The sequence below is a fragment of the Pleurodeles waltl genome, chromosome 4_1, assembly GCF_031143425.1.
Source record: "Pleurodeles waltl isolate 20211129_DDA chromosome 4_1, aPleWal1.hap1.20221129, whole genome shotgun sequence".
Taxonomy (NCBI): Eukaryota; Metazoa; Chordata; class Amphibia; order Caudata; family Salamandridae; genus Pleurodeles; species Pleurodeles waltl.
This window is the reverse complement of record NC_090442.1, coordinates 156,453,700-156,474,380: the sequence shown is the minus strand read 5'-3', so window position 1 is coordinate 156,474,380 and position 20,681 is coordinate 156,453,700. Positions and strand designations below refer to the sequence as shown.

The window sequence follows — 20,681 nt, the reverse complement described above, 5'->3', positions numbered from 1 at the left end:
GATACTAAGGACATTCTGAGCATCTTGGAAGGCATTGGAATGACCCTAGTGACGCTAGATGTAATATCATTTACACCAGTATTAAACTGGAGTTAGAGATACAAGCATTAAGACATTTCCTCAATACTAGATCTGCACACTTATGTGAACATATTGAAATATTTCTGTTTATAACTTACCTAATATTGAACAATAATTATTTTCTTTTCAAGAATGGATGGTACAAACAAAAACAGGGAGTAGCTATGGTCTCCAGATTTTCTCCCTCCTACGTTAACCTCTTTATGAGGCAGGGGACGATATATTAATGACTGCCTCATGATCTGGACAGGTAATATGTCGGATTTGCAGGATCTTTGCACTTATTTGAACTCTAATTCTGAAAACATTACATTTACACATCAGAGCAAAGACAGAATTGTATTCCTAGATTTAGAACTGTTTAATGAGGACAATGTTATACACAGCAAATTATCTATGAAGATCACATCATATAACTCTCTTACATGCAACCAGTGCACACCTGAATCATCACATCAGAGATATACCTTATGGCGATCTAGTTTGCACAAGACGTACCTGCAGCAAACAATCTGATTTCCAGGAATGCATTGAAGATATGGGAACAAGTTTTTTTTACAAAGAGGTTGAAGAAACCATGATATTATGGCGGCCCATGATAACAACTGACCTGGAGTTGATTCTCACATGTGATGTAGTTTGACAATGTTTAAATTATGGCTTTTGTATGATCGTATGTTCCCAATACCAATGTGTAACTTGAAATCCTCATATCAGATATAGATAGTCTGTCTACAGGGTGCATATACTCATCTTATTTTGGTCCCACACGGATCGAAAATTGATACGGATATGACTTTCTCACGAGTGTACCTCTATTATTAAGTGACAGGGTACACTGACCGAGGAGGGGGCTTTTTCCATGATGTTATGTAACTTTCCAAACAAGTATGCAGCAATATAATGGTTTACACTCACTCATCAAACAGACTCAAGGACATTAACTGGATACACATGGAGAATGTTTTGTGATCTTTACATATGTTATTCTAATAGATATTTTGATTTACTTTTGATGTGAAGGTCAAATATTATTGTGCCACACACACATTGCAGATATACGTCTGGATATACAATATTCTACCAAATATTTTCCCGTATTTATGTTTCTTGACGTGGCTACCACTTGACTACACAAACTTTGCTCTTTTGAAAACTAGATTGATACACGAGATCGCAATTACTGTGTATAACCATATATCATTACAGTGCGCTGTAGGTAACGGTAATCTTATATTTAAAATTTATTCATGGAACATTACAACTGCTGTAGTTATAAGTGAGGTTATCTTATATGGATGTCACGTCTGTTACGGGGCATTATAAGGAACTATGATTTGAGAATTCAGAAATGGCTTATAGGGAGACACAATTGTGATACTCAGGAGTTTAATATTCTATATATGTGTATGGCCGTTCAACATGGCGATCACTTATAGCCTACAAAGGAGAATGTAGTCCGTTCTTGTTGTCTATCTTCAGCTATATACAGGCCTGTCATGGCTCAAGAATTCAAATGCCAGTGTGTACTCGCTCGTGCGCCTGCAGATAATCACAGTAAGTAAACTCTTTTGCCTGTAGTTGGGGCTCTCATCCTGACCATGCAGGGGTAACCTGTGGTGCCTACAAGCCACGCTCTTTACACATAGCTTTTTTTTTTTAACCCTTCCTTTCGGGGCTATAGGTAGAACTTTACTGCAGTGCGACATTTAATATATAGGACGTGAAAAACAGGAATATTTGGACATTCTGATATTTATACAATTGGTGGGTTTTCTATAAACCTCTGAACTTAGGAACAATCTATTCAGATTGAAAGATTATTGTGCATATTAAATTATAAATACTGTGCTTTCAGATCAGAAATCTGACTATAAAAGTACAACTACTCTGAACAATAGAGATATGGTTTCTCAAGAGCCATATATTCGATAGGCAAATACACACTTTACTACCATGTATAAGGGATGCACTTGCATTTTTTACTTAAGAATGGCATGCGATTTTGGTGTTGTACACTCCTTTCTGTGTGGGACTGAAGAAATGTGTTTCGGAACCCTTTTGATTATTACTCATCAACCGGTGGCGTAATGATCATATAAGTAGGTTAGGCATGTGTATCTATTTACAAGACAACACTCTTTGTAGGTTGCAGATTGAAATAACGTTAAGTGGTCTGGATGTTTAATTACTTTATTTTTTCACTATGTTTTTCACATAGAATTTCTCTGTGGTTGCGGCTGTGCATGGTTTCCACAGGAGTGGTAAATGGTGTATGACACAGTACACAGCTTGTTTGAAGTGGTGAAGGTGTTTCAAGATTTCAAACATTTGTGATTACAATTATGTTGTTTGTTATTTCCAGCCCTGATGAAGTCATGGAGATACTCCCAAATGACAAAACACGTGTTGGCTGACATTTGGTTGGACCTGTGAGACATCAGAGGAAAACAGAATTGTCAAAGAAATCAACCATACAAGAAAATAACTTTTGCAAACGTTTCTGAGACTGCATATTACTCTTGGTGTGTGCCTTTGATTCATGTTTATATATTTGTCAATCTTTGGATTGCAAGCTGGGGGAATAGGGTGGTTTCTCTCCTCTCCAGGAGAACTGCAGGTTTCAACCTAATATATTGGATACTCTGTGCAATCTGTGAGTGCCAATTGCCTATTGAAAACACCCCAATTTTTCTTGTTATTAACATCCACCTATAAGCATCATTGAGTGGAACTGATTAATACAACACTGTTTTCTGGAGACAGAGGTCTAGATTTGGGTAAGGAAGGCTTCAAGGGATCCAAGAAAAGGTACTGGTTACCTCACTGAATCAGTAGCAATATCACAACTAAGCAGCAATAAGGACAAAATATAGAGGGCTTGTATAGGTATTGCAGACTTCAACGTAGGACAAGGCATAAGGTAAGAAGAATAGACCATGTGAGGGTCAACTAAATAATCCTTTAAAGGAGTGGTATTGCCAAAAATATCCAATCCAGTGGTTCCCAACCTGTGGCCATGGGACCCCGAAGCCTACTCAGGGAGTTCATGACTGCTTAGAAAATTAAATAATATTAAGAAATGAATAAAGGGTATATACATTTAAAAAAAGCAGAAAGTAAATTTGAACATTTTAAAATGTTCTATAAATGTGAAGGAATTTCAATTTGGAGGCTAAAAAGTTAAGTTGGCGTCCTCGTTTTAATTCGTGGAAGCATTGCAAGTGCATCAAACAGAATGTAGTATGGACTAATGGCCTCATTTTAATTTAGAAAAGGTCCAACCTTCCCATAAAAAGTTAAATTTTTAATAAATGTTTATGAATTGTATATTGTGCATTTGTTAGAGAAATAATAGTTTCTGTATTTTGTGTGTATTGTTTTGTGGTTCAAATCATAAAAAAATACTTAGGTTGGGTTCTCCCGCTTGAAGTAATGTTCAGTGGGGGTCCCTAGATTCCAACAGTGTTTCATTGGGAGTCCTTGGGTTCCAGTGATGATTAAGTCGGAGTCCAGAGGTGTCAACAGGTTGAAAACCACTAATCAAATCTAGATTTAAAACCTGAGCAGACAAATATAGGCCCCACAAGCTAAACCACTTTGTACAAAAACCACTACACACACAAATTGAAGAAGTCAAAATAATTAAAGCTTCAGTGCTAAAAACTTCGGATTGAGTTACCCAGTTAATGATGGTGGTAGTAAGCTGCAAAAATGCCATCAGGCCATCCTGCTCCCTCTGGGTAATCCCACGAAGAGGTAGGTGACGTTGGTGCATTACATCAGTGCTTGGCATGTCCCTGCGTAAATGCTCATGGTACAACATAAGTGAGTGAAAAAAGTGCTCCCAGGACACTGGATTTCCCCCAGCAGCTTGCATGTTCTCACCTAGAAGGGAAAGTAGAAAATAAACATTTGCTTTTATTTTGTTATGCATGTCAAGGCTTTTGCCAGGTGACGTCACTCTAAACCACATTGAGAGTTTGGTACCGCGCATTTTACTTACATTAAATTTACCAATTTACCAAATTATATTTGCCTATTGGGCATAACATAGCACCAACCCATTTGTCGCCCTACCTGACAAATGAATGTATTGGGCTATGAAATTAATAAAGAATTTAACAGAAGTTTTCAGTGTAGAATCTTGTTCAGATCTTGTTTATTATTTCACAGACAGATTGAAGTGGGGATACTCTGACTAAACAAAGTATAGATAACATTACTCTACATTCTTAGACAAGTTGTATCACCCGATTGCCAGATCCTGATTCCCCTTTGGTCATAGATAATGCTTGGATTTCCATGAATCTTATGTTCCAGGTCCTTTCATTGCTCTTGATCTTCACTCTCTATAGCTGTGCTCTCATTCACTGAATCACCTTGGTTCAATATATCAGTTGTCCTCTACTCCTGAGGACATGGCCACACCTTCACGGATGCCTCTCCCAACAGGAACTGGGTACCACATTTTCCTTTCCCTAAGGACTATGTAGGACTGGTCTATGGTATTCCTCTTCCCATTTCCACTCAAATACAGCCCTCTGACCCCGCTCCAGCTCCTTTTGTATGCTAGGTTGACATAGCAACAATCCACTTCCTCACACTTTCAGTTCCAGGGTTTAAGGATGTTCTCTCTTCCCTCATACAGCATTCTGCCTCGGGTCCATCTCCTGCCTCCTCCCACTGACTTCCTTTCCTCGTCTGTGTTGGAGGCTCCAACAAGTGCCTCTCTTTCATGTCCTGTATTGACACACCTTCTGCATGACCTGCCCTAAGCAGCATATCCTTCATGCAGCTTCAATGGTGCCGGTATCATGTCCAGACCCTCCCACCACTGGTGACACTCGTGACTGGTCCTTCGAGCACTTTTACTACCACCAAAGTCATAGCCTTGGCAATGCGACTCCAGTGCAGGAGGTGCATTTTAAAACTCTTGAATCTCAGAGCTCAGCAAGGTTAAATATTTCTCAGTCAATCTTGCGCAGGCTCCCAATCACATTCAGACTTAACCAGCTCTTGAGTATGTCAAGCCCAGAAACAGCCAAACTAATCTGCACACACTGCTTACGCTGTGTATGCTTTCTGGCAGCTACCAGCATTGACCACCTGGGGCTTTTTACATTCTTTATCTGACTAAAAGCAAGGATTCTACTTCGACGAGCTGGGAGAAAAATTAACAGTGGCACTAGTCTGCGTTTAGCTACCTGCATTATAAGGTCCCCCATAATAAACTGTATTGTTGAAGGACAATCTCTGCTTTTGTTCTTACCGTGACTACTTCCATTGACTTTCAGCAAGCTGAAGCAATAATGGGCACACTGGGGTCCACTGGCAAGGCCACGAAGCATCTTCAAATATGGAATATAGAGATTATGGGGCAGCATATCCCCCATCTGTCGGACAAACTTAGACAAAACAACCTGTTGCAAAAAAGAAAATAATAATAATACACGAGGCCATAAAGCATCAATATGCGCTCTAGAAGTCTCAGACTCGTTTATACAGCTCAAGGAAAGCAAAAAGACACAATAAATGTACACTACTTTACTGTAGTTTATAAATAAAGCCCATTGCTGTAGATTTACAGAGGGAAAAGGCTGTGGTGCACACGGAACATAGCTTCCTAATTTAGGATTGAAAAATTGAAGTGAATTATGTGAGAAACAGTGCTCATACATGCCAAATCCCGGGAGATTATCACTCTGCAACAAATCTGAACAACATTTGGCTGGTACCATCAATTACTATGGTGCTACTCTCCATCTTCTATGCAGGGCTCATGTACTGATGTGTCTTGGCACACCATTTTAACTTTTAAGCCGATAACCTTATATCTCATATCCAGCGATAGTGGTGTCCACTTTTGTCTTTTTTTTTTAATATAAGAAAGAATTGACATTGGAATCCCAAATTTCACAAACTACAGTAAGCAAGCAATGTCTGCATACAAGGACAAGGACGATGAACATATTAAATGGTAGTCATTTTTTTTAACTAAACCTATGTACATTGTTTAAAGTTAATAATTGAGTATCAAGTTGTGAAATCATGTGTTCCCAAAAGTGTACCTAAAACCTAAAATACAGGTCACTGAGTGTCACTGATTGTGTAAGAACTCCATTAAGGAAACATCTCAATTTTATTCTGTGAAGGAACAATTTACAACAGTTTATTTCTCAGTAACAGACCATGTCACTACTCATACTGGGAACCAAATAGGCCTTTATTTCTTGGATTGCTTACAGAAACAATCATCATTTAAGTGAACTTCAATAACTACCATTACCGTATTTAATTATTAATGTCTGCATTTGTATTGAAAAGTATCATACAGCACCTCTTGTCCACTTGGACTAACCTTAATTACTCTTAGTGTAGATTTCCACATAATTAATTCAAATAGGATAAGAAAATATTGTTCACCTTTTTAGGGGGTACGAATTCTCAATATTAGTATCCAGTATAGTCAAAGGAGCATCAAAACCATAGAAACAAACACTCATGCTCTATTCAGCCATTATTTCTTAAGAAGGCAGTGCCTCAGTTGGTCGTCTAATCTTTTGCAATGGGTGCTTTGTCCCAGTGAAGATGTTATATATGGATATATTCATGAGATTATAAAAAAAAACAAAAAAAAACTCATGATCATGTCTCGGATCTTATATGCCGTGGCGATGGAGCCCCTCTTGGCATGGCTGCGTGAACCCCACCCCTGTAGAGGCCTTGTTTTCACGGCTAGGAACCTGGTGTTCTCCATGTACGCAGAAGATGTGACGATATATATTCGCAAACCATAGGAGAACTTAGGCAGAGTTATTCGCAAGGTCATATGTTTCAGTGGTTTTTCTGGTATCCATGTCAACTAGGTAACTCCACACTTCTTGACCTCACGGAGTGCACACAACAATTTGCCACAGATTTCCCACTGCAATGGGTCTCTCAACCATGGCGCTATCTGGGCATTTGGGTCAGCCGCAACCTTGACGAACTCTGGAAGGTCACCCACAGCCACGCCATGGTGTGGACTCAATTGCCATTATCCATGACAGGCCAAATAGTCATTGCGAAAATGGTCATTCTGCCTAAGTTTGTGTACCTTTCTATAAACATACTGATCCCACTCACTGCACATTTTTTATGGCGGCTGCTCTCGAACCCAGTTGCCCTGATGTGGGCCGGAAAACAACAGAGGATCGCATGGGAGACACTCACCCTACCCTTCCAACAAGGGAGGCTGTGCGTGCCCAACTTGTCTCTTTATGTACTCTGCGGCAAGGCACAACACATTCATTTTTGGCTCTAACCTACGCGCAATTTCGACCAAACACAGCAATTGAGGAGGACGGTGCAAAACCGTGCCCACTGGCCGTGACGCTCTATAAACCATATAGACTGCCATACACTGAGACTGATATGGTGGAGTGTGCACAGTGGGCCTGGGATGGCATGTTGCAACCTGCATGATTCCCCTGCCTGTAAGTGCCCTCTGTCACCCTTGCGCTCAATCCTCTACTGCTGCTATTACAAGACGAGGGAGCTGGGGTGAGGACATGAGGACGCTGCCTCAACACCTTCACGGATCTACATTCTAAAGATCACTTCTTACTCCCATTCGCACCTTGTGGGCACCCACCAACTGAGCTTGAGATCTTCCTTTACCACCAGCTCTGAGCCGTCTTACTGCCATACTCGTACACATCGCCAAACGCTGGGTGGCCATTTACTGGGGGAGACGACCTGCTCCCACAGTGGAGGATTGGTTGCAGGATGCGACCTACTGCCAGGAGCTCCTCTCCACATATTGGGAGCTCACACCTCCTCGCTCCCATCCCAAAGACATTTGGGGACCACACCTAACATATCTAAGACAGAGAGACTCCTCCCCCCTCACCCCCAATAGCACTGCACACGACCATCCGGCGCCTTGCCCTCAATCTGCTCGCTTACCCCTCTGAAGTAGGAGTGTCCGACACCTGGAGAAATCACGGTCTTCCGCCCACTTCACAATGGTTAGACCAAGGGCTGCATTCAATGCAGGTAATGTCATTGCAACTGCAGTGAATGTATCCCCTTCATAGTGATTCAATACAATGTCATCAGTTTGAAAGTAGAGAAACACCAGCTAGCACAGAATATTTTCAGTTATATTTTGGACATGGAAACTGATGACAATGCAAAGAATTACTCAAATTCCAAATCTTGGGAGCATAGCCAGAGGAAGACTATTTAAGGGTGCAATGTATTGTGAGGAGTTACCAATGAAAGAGGATCAGAGCTTCAAGACAGCTAGATCCACTAAATGTTATGTATTTCTTTATCAGGTATTTAGCTGTTTCATTAAGGAGGCATCTGTGAACTAAGCAGGGCATTTGGATTCATTCTATTTGAAACCATTTTAAGAGCTGAGGCCACATTTTCTGTTTCCCACAAGGAGGCTTTCAATGGGGCTAGGTGCATTTGGAGAATCCATATAAGGTTAAAAAAACACTACTAAAATATAAACAAAATATGCCAGGGCAGGTAAAGGAAAATGTCACTTACCCAGTGTACATCTGTTCGTGGCATGAGTCGCTGCAGATTCACATGCTGTGCACAGTCCGCTGTCTGGTGTTGGGCTCGGAGTGTTACAAGTTGTTTTTCTTCAAAGAAGTCTTTTCGAGTCACGAGACCGAGGTACTCCTCCCCTTTCGGTTCCATTGTGCATTGGGCGTCGACTCCATCTTAGATTGTTTTCCCCGCAGAGGGTGAGGTTGGAGTTGTGTATGTTAGTCATAGTGCCCATGCAATGGAATGAATACGTATGTACATAATAAAGGTTAAAGTAATATATTTACAAATGTACAATTGTTTAAGATCTACTTCTAAACAGCTACAGGCTCCCGGGGAGGCGGGTGGGCGCATGTGAATCTGCAGCGACTCATGTCACGAACAGATGTACACTGGGTAAGTGACATTTTCCGTTCGATGGCATGTGTAGCTGCAGATACACATGCTGTGCATAGACTAGTAAGCAGTTATCTCCCCAAAAGCGGTGGTTCAGCCTGTAAGAGTTGAAGTAGTTTGAAATAATGTTCTTAGTACAGCCTGACCTACTGTGGCTTGTTGTGCAGCTAACACATCTACACAGTAGTGCTTGGTAAATGTATGAGGCGTAGACCATGTTGCTGCCTTACATATTTCGTTCATTGGAATATTTCCTAGAAAGGCCATGGTAGCCCCTTTCTTTCTGGTTGAGTGTGCCTTTGGTGTAATAGGCAGCTCTCTCTTTGCTTTAAGATAGCAGGTTTGAATACACTTAACTCTCCACCTGGCAATGCCTTGTTTTGAAATTGGATTTCCTGTATGAGGTTTTTGAAAGGCAATAAATAGTTGTTTTGTCTTCCTAATTTGTTTTGTTCTGTCAATGTAGTACATTAGTGCTCTCTTGATGTCTAATGTATGTAGTGCTCTTTCAGCTACGGAATCTGGCTGTGGGAAGAACACTGGTAATTCTACTGTTTGATTTAAGTGGAACGGTGAGATAACCTTTGGTAAGAATTTTGGATTTGTTCTTAGAACTACCTTATTCTTGTGTATTTGAATAAATGGTTCTTGTATGGTAAATGCCTGAATCTCACTCACTCTTCTTAGAGATGTGATGGCAATGAGAAATGCAACTTTCCACGTTAAGTATTGCATTTCACAAGAATGCATGGGTTCGAAAGGTGGACCCATGAGCCTTGTTAAGACAATGTTGAGGTTCCATGAAGGAACAGGTGGTGTCCTTGGTGGTATAATTCTCTTTAGGCCTTCCATAAACGCTTTAATGACAGGTATTCTAAATATGGAAGTGGAATGAGTAATCTGCAGGTAAGCAGGTATTGCGGTGAGATGTATCTTTATGGAAGAGAAAGCTAGATTTGATTTTTGCAAATGTAGTAAATATCCTACTACATCTTTTGGAGATGCGTGCAATGGTTGGATTTGATTATTATGGCAGTAACAAACAAATCTTTTCCATTTATTTGCATAGCAGTGTCTAGTGGAAGGTTTTCTAGCTTGTTTTATGACCTCCATACACTCTTGTGTGAGGTCTAAGTGTCCAAATTCTAGGATTTCAGGAGCCAAATTGCTAGATTCAGCGATGCTGGGTTTGGATGCCTGATCTGTTGTTTGTGTTGTGTTAACAGATCTGGTCTGTTGGGTAGCTTGACATGAGGTACTACTGACAGGTCTAGTAGTGTTGTATACCAAGGTTGTCTTGCCCATGTTGGTGCTATTAGTATGAGTTTGAGTTTGTTTTGACTCAATCTGTTTACTAGATATGGAAGGAGAGGGAGAGGGGAAACGCGTACGCAAATATCCCTTACCAATTCATCCATAGAGCATTGCCTTGGGATTGATGTTGTGGGAACCTGGATGCGAAGTTTTGGCATTTTGCGTTTTCTTTTGTTGCAAATAGATCTATTTGAGGTGTTCCCCAAATTTGAAAGTAAGTGTTCAGTATTTGGGGGTGAATTTCCCATTCGTGGACTTGTTGGTGATCCCGAGAGAGATTGTCTGCTAGCTGGTTCTGGATCCCTGGAATAAATTGTGCTATTAGGCGAATGTGGTTGTGAATTGCCCAATGCCATATTTTTTGTGTTAGGAGACACAACTGTGTCGAGTGTGTGTCCCCCGTTTGTTTAAATAATACATTGTTGTCATGTTGTCTGTTTTGACAAGAATGTATTTGTGGGTTAACATGGGTTGAAATGCTTTCAACGCTAGAAATACTGCTAACAGTTCTAAGTGATTTATGTGAAACTTCTTTTGATGCATGTCCCATTGTCCTTGGATGCTGTGTTGATTGAGGTGTGCTCCCCACCCTGTCATGGAAGCATCCGTTGTTATGACGTATTGTGGCACTGGGTCTTGGAAAGGCCGCCCTTTGTTTAAATTTGTACTGTTCCACCATAGAAACGAGATGTATGTTTGGCGGTCTATCAACACCAGATCTAGAAGTTGACCCTGTGCATGTGACCATTGTGATGCTAGGCATTGTTGTAAGGGCCGCATGTGCAATCTTGCGTTTGGGACAATGGCTATGCATGAAGACATCATGCCTAGGAGTTTTAATACCATTTTTGCTTGTATCTTTTGTGTTGGATACATGGCCTGTATCACCTTGTGAAATGTTTGAACCCTTTGTGGACTTGGAGTGGCTATCCCTTCTGTTGTGTTGATTGTCGCTCCTAAGTATTGCTGTGTTTGACACGGCAAAAGGTGTGACTTTGCATAGTTGATGGAGAAACCCAGCTTGTGAAGAGTCTGTATGACATACTTTGTGTGACGTGAACACCTTGTTAGCGTGTTGGTTTTGATTAACCAGTCGTCTAAGTAAGGGAACACGTGTATTTGCTGCCTTCTGATATGTGCAGCTACTACTGCCAGGCATTTTGTAAAGACTCTTGGCGCAGTTGTTATTCCGAATGGCAACACTTTGAATTGGTAATGTATTCCTTTGAATACGAACCTTAGGTATTTCCTGTGGGAAGGATGTATCAGTATGTGGAAATACGCATCCTTTAGGTCTAATGTTGTCATGTAGTCTTGCTGTTTGAGCAGTGGGATAACGTCTTGTAATGTGACCATGTGAAAGTGGTCTGATTTGATGTAGGTATTTAGTGTTCTGAGATCTAGTATTGGTCTCAGAGTTTTGTCCTTCCTTGGTATTAGAAAATACAGTGAGTAAACTCCTGTGTTTTTCTGTAGGCTTGGTACTAATTCTATTGCATCCTTTTGTAGTAATGCTTGAACTTCTAGTCCTAGAAGATCTATATGCTGTTTTGGCATATTGTGTGTTTTCGGTGGGACGTTTGGAGGGAATTTGTGAAATTCTATGCAATAGCCATGTTGGATAATTGCTAAGACCCAAGTGTCTGTTGTTATTTCTTCCCAAGATTCGTAGAATTGGCTTAGTCTTCCCCCCACTGGTGTTGTGTGGTGGGGTTGTGTGACTTGTGAGTCACTGTTTATTTTGAGGGGTTTTGGGACCCTGAAATTTTCCCCGACTTCTTGGGAATTGGCCTCTTCTATATTGTCCCCGAAAACCTCCCCTTTGATATTGACCCTGGTAGGTAGGTGGTCTTGTCTGTGAAGTGTTGGTTTCTGTGGGTTGACCCCGAAACCCTCCCCTAAAAGGTGTCTTCCGAAATGTGCCTCTGCTCTGCGGGGAGTAGAGTGCGCCCATGGCTTTGGCTGTATCGGTGTCCTTTTTTAGTTTTTCAATGGCAGTGTCTACCTCCGGCCCAAACAATTGCTGTTCATTAAACGGCATATTGAGCACAGCCTGTTGGATTTCGGGTTTGAACCCAGAAGTGCGCAGCCAAGCGTGCCTCCGTATTGTAACTGCAGTGTTTATTGTCCTTGCAGCTGTATCAGCTGCATCCATGGAAGACCGTATCTGATTGTTCGAGATACTTTGTCCCTCTTCCACCACTTGTTGCGCTCTTTTTTGGAACTCCTTGGGAAGGTGTTCGATGAGATGTTGCATTTCATCCCAATGAGCCCTGTCGTATCTTGCCAAGAGTGCTTGCGAGTTGGCGATACGCCACTGATTTGCTGCTTGTGCTGCAACTCTTTTTCCCGCTGCATCAAATTTGCGGCTCTCCTTGTCTGGAGGTGGTGCGTCGCCTGATGTCTGCGAGTTGGCTCTTTTACGAGCTGCCCCCCACAACTACTGAGTCCGGTGTTAGTTGTGTTGTAATAAATATTGGGTCTGTGGGAGGTGCCTTATATTTTTTCTCCACGCTTGGAGTTATGGCTCTGCCTTTAACTGGCTCCTGATATATTTGTTTTGAGTGCCTTAGCATTCCTGGGAGCATGGGAAGGCTTTGATACTGGCTATGGGGGGAGGACAGGGTGTTAAAGAGAAAGTCATCCTCAATAGGTTCCGAATGTAGTGAGACATTGTGGAATTCGGCTGCCCTTGCGACCACCTGTGCATATGATGTACTGTCCTCAGGTGGTGACGGTTTAGTTGGACATGAGTCTGGACTATTGTCAGACACTGGGGCGTCGTAGAGGTCCCATGCATCGGGATCATCCTGGCTCATTGTGGTATGAGCTGGTGAGTGCGTTAGTGGTGGAGTTTGCGCCGGTGATGCATGTGTTGATTGTGGTGGAGAAGGTGGTGGTGTTACTTTCTTTACCACCTTGTGGTTGCTTGTCCCCTTGTTGGAAAACAAGTTTCCTTTTCATCCTGATTGGGGGAAGAGTGGTTATCTTCCCTGTGTTTTCCTGGATGTGAAGCCTCCTTTGAGTGTAGTCAGTTTCTACAGTTTGAAGCTCTTCACCAAATCTATGCAATTGGGTGTTTAGTCCTTGTTCCTCTGTATAGGAACTAATTTTCGGTTCCGAGGCTTTTTTCGGTACCAAAACCCTTTCGGTAGGCTTTTTAGGCTCCGAAGAAGATTTCTTTGATTTCGGCGTGGTATCTCGGTGCCGAACATCTTCGGTGCCGCTGTCTCTGCGCCGAATTGTCTCGGAGCCGGTGTCTCGGCTCCGAGGTTGCTGTGTGGCAGTATCACGACCGGAGTCGGATGACTTCGACACCAGCATGCCCTTTTTCGGTGCCTTGGCTCGGTCACCTAGTTTTTGGGTTAAGCCATGGCCTGTTGGCATTGGCGTCCCCTGGGCTTTTGTGGACTTTTCGTGAGTCCTAATTTTCGACGTCTTACTCACGGTTGTTATGTCTTCGGCGTCGGATTCCCCCGAATCCGACTCTTGGACGGAGAACGCTTCCTCTTCGTCCTCGAACCGATGTTGTCCTGTCGGCGTGGACGCCATTTGCAATCTTCTGGCTCTTCGGTCTCTGAGCGTCTTCCTCGACCGAAACGCTCGACAGGCTTCACACGTATCCTCCTTGTGCTCCGGGGACAGGCACAAGTTACAGACCAGATGCTGATCCGTATACGGATATTTGTGATGGCATTTAGGACAGAAGCGGAACGGGGTCCGTTCCATCAGTCTTGAAGTTGCACGCGGTCGGGCCGACCAGGCCCCGACGGGGGATCGAAATTACCCCGAAGGGCCACCGGAGCTCTTCAAGATTCGGTGTCGATTTGTTCTAACTAACCCGATACCGAACGAAACAATACCGACGATTTTTTCCGAGATTCTAACTAACTTTCCGACCCGAAACACTGAGCGAAAAGGAACACGTCCGAACCCGATGGCGGAAAAAAAACAATCTAAGATGGAGTCGACGCCCATGTGCAATGGAACCGAAAGGGGAGGAGTCCCTCGGTCTCGTGACTCGAAAAGACTTCTTCGAAGAAAAACAACTTGTAACACTCCGAGCCCAACACCAGACGGCGGACTGTGCACAGCACATGTATCTGCAGCTACACATGCCATCGAACATATCAGTACAAACAGACCTACTACAGTGTTAGACCACACTAGGAATTGTATACCTTTTTTAAGGGATATAACGCAGTATATTTCCACAAGCAGTTCTGCCAGCACATCATTCTCTTTGAATACATTTTGACTGTAAGCTTCCAGTCTGCCATTTTACGCTGATCTAGGGGTCAACTATGTCATGCTGACAAAGCATTTTGCAGCCCCTACGAATGTGCACAAATAGTTGAGGGGGAAAAAAATGAAACGTTTCTTAATGGCAATGACAACAAATACATTCCTCTGTACTAGTTATTTAGTACAATTTTGAAGTGTATGAACTGGCTTATGGAAAAATAAAACCTAAGTGACATGTGCCTTGTGAACATTCCACCTAATAGCTAAATTTGTAAACTGCTGTGAAGAATATGGGAGTCCCTTCCTAAAATGTCCACACAGTTAATGATCCTCAACAGTAGCACAGATTTTGAATGTGCTAATTAGATACAAAGCACTCTGCTTATTTAACATTCAATTTTGCTGCAGATTAAAATAATTTCTGGTATCAATAGAGGACGAAACTTTGATCAAATCACTATACACCAGTACAACTCACCTGGCGTTGAGGGGGTCGTTGATGTGAAACTCCAATGTACGAGCCCATAAGGGAGGCACTTTGCAGAGGCTCTGTGGGGCACCAGTACTCGAGGCCCAGTTCCAGGTTAAAGGGATCCTTCTGGTACAGCTCAGCGACCTACGAGAGATGGTGAGTGAACAGGTTTCAACAGATGGGCTAAAGAAAAACAAATAAGTTAAAGCCTAAAGAGCAACCTTATAGTAATGGAATGAGCACTTCACGTTTAGAAGCAAATTCATTTGAAAATGTTCCTGTAGGAAGCTGACCTGTTGTGTGGTGGCCATCTATGGTGTCTGCACCTTATACCAGGTCCAGGCAACCCCTATTAGTGAGTGAGTGTCTAGGAAGCCAGGGCACTCTAGTGGTAGCTGTGGTGAGGAGCCAAGGCTTATCTAGGAGGAGTGTAAAGCACTTGATATACCACAGCAGTAACATAGCAACCTATCACACATGAAAGGAACCACCCAGAATTACAAAACGTAAGTAACTTTATTACAACAGTACTGAACTAGATTACTTATAGGCACCCCCCACCCCAAATAAAAATATATATAATACTAAAATAGTGGGATGCGAAGTGAGGTCCCCCACTCAAGGATGTGGAGTAGTTAGAAGGGAGCTGGGAGAACTCAGGGACCACCGGAGGTGAGTACCTAGGTGACCCCCAGTGATCAGGAAAGCAGAGATAAGAACCTGGTCTTCCCAAACACTAACAAGAGGACTTAGAAGGAGGATGATTGAAAGACCAGGAACAGTTCGGTGGAACCTAACTGGATTCCTGAAGAAGAGGACCTGAAAAAGAAGGGGACAGAGTCCAGTCCACACAAGAGTGTCCAGGTGTGACAGGAGCCACTACCCACTCTTCTGTGGATGACGATCCGGGTCGACAGGGGAAGATGAAAATCAGCTGTGGAGCCCAGGAGTTGCAGGGTGGTCCTTGGAGTCATGCTGATGATGTTCCATGGTGATCACGGGGTCGCATACGGTCAGTGGTCCGGAGGAACACCAACAAGGCTTTGCAAATGCAAATCTGCGCAGTAGATGATTTGCAGAGAAAAAGAGAACTAACACGTTCCAGGGGACTCGACCCTTGGAGGAGTCCGGGCTGACCCTCAGCAGTCGAGGGAGAGCCAGCAGAAGCAGTCGCAGCCTCCACTGGCAACCTACTGGCAGCAAACACAGTAAGTTGCAGTGGGGCCCAGTCAGCACACCTGGAGAGGAGTCTCACGTCGCTGGAGCAGCAGTGAAGAGACTATCCTTGCAAGGATTAAGTGCTGGAGGCAGTGGTTACTTGGAGCCTGGAGAAACCTTGGAGCCAGAGTCAACAAGCCTTGAATGCTGCAAGAGTTGAGGTGCAAAGGGGCACTGTCCTGCAAGGAGAGGCAAGGGCTTACCGTCTGCCCAAGTTGGACAAAGGGCAGAGAGGACCAAGAGGACCACTCAGCACCATCACCTGTGTTGCAGGATCCACGCAGTTCCAGAGGAGAGCAGATCCCAGCAGCCAGATGTCACTGCCTTAGGTGCCTGTGGATGCTGGGGAGTGACTCCTTCACTCCAAGGGAAATTCCTTCTTGCTACTTTGTTACAGCTTAAGACTTGCTGACCCCAGAGGATCCACAGCCACGGAAATGCTGCAAATGCTGGAAGGATCCGAATAAACGATGTTGCAAGGCAAGGTTGTCTCGGGAATTACAGAATTGTTTGGTTCCTAAAGAGTCCAGCAGTGGTTCCGGTGGCCAGGAGCAGAAGAGGTTGATGCAGAGAAGTCCTGGTGGAGTCCTGCACGCAGAAACTGGGGACCCAATCGCAAGGGAGTTCCTAAATAGCCGTAACAGGGGGCTCGGTCACTCCAAGGGTGACCACCTATCGGAGGGGGTCCTGACCAACCAGATACCCCCAGGGGCCTCTGCACATCTTGTTTTCAAAATGGCAGAATCAAATGGCCTCCTGGAGGAGCTCTGGGCACCACCCTTGGGGTGGTGATGGATAGGGGAGTGGCCACTACACTTTGCTTTGTGTGCTTTCGTGCCAGAGAAGGGACAGGGGGGTCTCTGGACTTTTGCAAACCGGATTATGCAAGGAGGGCACCAAATGTGTCCTTTAAAACAAGCCAGTAGCGTGGGGAGGCTACCACTCCCCAGCCATGTAACACCTCTTTCCAAGTGAGAGGGTGTTTCCTCCCTCTATGATAGGAAATTCTTTGTTCTGACTTCCCTTGCTTGAGCTGGTCTAGCAGCAGGAAGCAGAAACCTGTCTGAGGGACTGCAGCAGCGTGAGCTGCCCGAAAACCTTGGAAGACTAGTAGGAGCAATACTGGGGGGGGGGGGTCCTCTAAGAAGCTCCCCGAGTCCATGGAATCATGCCACCAATACTGGCATTAGTATTAGGGTACAAGTCCGACAAGTTTGATACCAAACATGCCTGGGTTCGGAGTTAATATTATGTAGCTTCGCCACAAGTAGGTGCACCGGTAAAATGGCTTCCCCGCATTTACAAGGTCCAGTGCATTGGAACTGGAGTGTGTAGGGGCACTGTTGCTCTTGCAGGGGTGCCCTCAGACACAGGACCATGCACCATACCCTCTGGGCTAGGAGGGCCTACCATAGAGGAGACATACAGTGACCTGGTGCAGTGACCAGCAGTGAAAGGGTGCATGCACCTTTTCACGCTGGCTGCAATGGCAGGTATGTAGACATAATTTGCATGGGCTCCCATGGGTGGCGTAATACATGCTGCAGCCCATGAGGGACTGCTGGTGTACCAATTCCTGGATACCCAAGTACCATATACTAGGGATTTACACCAGTATGCCAACTGTGGGATGTAAAGGGTACCAAAACAACCACATTTAGAGGAGACAGCACAGTCACTGGGGTCTTGGTTAGCAGGATCCCAGAGAGAACAGTCTAAGCACACTGATAAACAGGCAAAACGTGGGGCTAACCATGGCAAATAGTGACTTCCCTACAACTCCCATAAGTATTTTTTTTCTGTCAAGCAAAATGCAGTAAATTGGAGATCAGTGTGTGAGATTAATAGATTGTTGGTCAGTTTATGTGCATCATGCTGAATGTATTAGTTTTAGGTCCTGTATGACATGCAAACTAACCGCTCCACTATCACAAATGTAGAGTTTCATACATACAAAATAAACTAAATCGGGTATAAAAATAAAAAATCTAAACTGATTCAGACTAAAGAAAGAAATAGCCAAAATTAAATACACTGATGATCAAGAAGAAGGTTAAAATCCTTGGAACACCGTTGGATATTCTCTTAAGGGGTTAAAGAATAAACATGAAGCCTCACTGTGAATTCATTCTAAACTTGTATTAGAGGCTAAAAATTAAAGACCCCTAGTAAAAGTGTAGGAAGTTGGCTCTGTATGTGCTATTTCAAAGTAAGGAATAGCATGCACAGAGTCCAAGGGTTCCCCTTAGAGGTAAAATAGTGGTAAAAATAGATAATACTAATGCTCTATTTTGTGGTAGTGTGGTCGAGCAGTAGGCTTATCCAAGGAGTAGTGTTAAGCATTTGTTGTACATACACATAGACAATAAATGAGGTACACACACTCAGAGACAAATCCAGCCAATAGGTTTTGTTATAGAAAAATATATTTTCTTAGTTTATTTTAAGAACCACAGGTTCAAATTCTACATGTAATATCTCATTCGAAAGGTATTGCAGGTAAGTACTTTAGGAACTTTGAATCATAAAAATTGCATGTATACTTTTCAAGTTATTGACAAATAGCTGTTTTAAAAGTGGACACTTAGTGCAATTTTCACAGTTCCTAGGGGAGGTAAGTTTTTGTTAGGTTTACCAGGTAAGTAAGACACTTACAGGGTTCAGTTCTTGGTCCAAGGTAGCCCACCGTTGGGGGTTCAGAGCAACCCCAAAGTCACCACACCAGCAGCTCAGGGCCGGTCAGGTGCAGAGTTCAAAGTGGTGCCCAAAACACATAGGCTAGAATGGAGAGAAGGGGGTGCCCCGGTTCCGGTCTGCTTGCAGGTAAGTACCCACGTCTTCGGAGGGCAGACCAAGGGGGTTTTGTAGGGCACCGGGGGGGACACAAGCCCACACAGAAATTTCACCCTCAGCGGCGCGGGGGCGGCCGGGTGCAGTGTAGAAACAGGCGTCGGGTTCGCAATATTAGTCTATGAGAGATCTCGGGATCTCTTCAGCGCTGCAGGCAGGCAAGGGGGGGGTTCCTCGGAGAAACCTCCACTTGGGCAAGGGAGAGGGACTCCTGGGGGTCACTTCTCCAGTGAAAGTCCGGTCCTTCAGGTCCTGGGGGCTGCGGGTGCAGGGTCTCTCCCAGGCGTCGGGACTTTGGATTCAAAGAGTCGCGGTCAGGGGAAGCCTCGGGATTCCCTCTGCAGGCGGCGCTGTGGGGGCTCAGGGGGGACAGGTTTTGGTACTCACAGTATCAGAGTAGTCCTGGGGTCCCTCCTGAGGTGTTGGATCTCCACCAGCCGAGTCGGGGTCGCCGGGTGCAGTGTTGCAAGTCTCACGCTTCTTGCGGGGAGCTTGCAGGGTTCTTTCAAGGCTGCTGGAAACAAAGTTGCAGCCTTTCTTGGAGCAGGTCCGCTGTCCTCGGGAGTTTCTTGTCTTTTCGAAGCAGGGGCAGTCCTCAGAGGATGTCGAGGTCGCTGGTCCCTTTGGAAGGCGTCGCTGGAGCAGGATCTTTGGAAGGCAGGAGACAGGCCGGTGAGTTTCTGGAGCCAAGGCAGTAGTCGTCTTCTGGTCTTCCTCTGCAGGGGTTTTCAGCTAGGCAGTCCTTCTTCTTGTAGTTGCAGGAATCTAATTTTCTAGGGTTCAGGGTAGCCCTTAAATACTAAATTTAAGGGCGTGTTTAGGTCTGGGGGGTTAGTAGCCAATGGCTACTAGCCCTGAGGGTGGGTACACCCTCTTTGTGCCTCCTCCCAAGGGGAGGGGGTCACAATCCTAACCCTATTGGGGGAATCCTCCATCTGCAAGATGGAGGATTTCTAAAAGTTAGAGTCACCTCAGCTCAGGACACCTTAGGGGCTGTCCTGACTGGCCAGTGACTCCTCCTTGTTGCTTTCTTTGTTCCCTCCAGCCTTGCCGCCAAAAGTGGGGGCCGTGGCCGGAGGGGGCGGGCAACTCCACTAAGCTGGAGTGCCCTGCTGGGCTGTGACAAAGGGGTGAGCCTTTGAGGCTCACCGCCAGGTGTCACAGCTCCTGCCTGGGGGAGGTGTCAGCATCTCCACCCAGTGCAGGCTTTGTTACTGGCCTCAGAGTGACAAAGGCACTCTCCCCATGGGGCCAGCAACATGTCTCTGGTGTGGCAGGCTGCTGGAACTAGTCAGCCTACACAGACAGTCGGTTAAGTTTCAGGGGGCACCTCTAAGGTGCCCTCTGGGGTGTGTTTTGCAAATAAATGTACACTGGCATCAGTGTGCATTTATTGTGCTGAGAAGTTTGATACCAAACTTCCCAGTTTTCAGTGTAGCCATTATGGTGCTGTGGAGTTCGTGTAAAACAGACTCCCAGACCATATACTCTTATGGCTACCCTGCACTTACAATGTCTAAGGTTTTGTTTAGACACTGTAGGGGCACAGTGCTCA

General features: G+C 44.3%; 1 protein-coding gene across 1 annotated transcript in view; it reads right to left on the bottom strand.

The window, feature by feature from the left end:
• The window catches only part of NUP205 (nucleoporin 205), a 525,888-nt gene that overhangs the window by 358,951 nt on the left and 146,256 nt on the right, over window positions 1-20,681 (bottom strand). The window contains exons 10-12 of the mRNA XM_069227955.1: window positions 15,065-15,202; window positions 5,354-5,504; window positions 3,764-3,969 (exon numbers count right to left, since the gene is read on the bottom strand). Of these exons, the coding sequence (XP_069084056.1) occupies window positions 3,764-3,969; window positions 5,354-5,504; window positions 15,065-15,202 (495 nt within the window). The remainder of the gene's footprint in view (window positions 1-3,763; window positions 3,970-5,353; window positions 5,505-15,064; window positions 15,203-20,681) is intronic.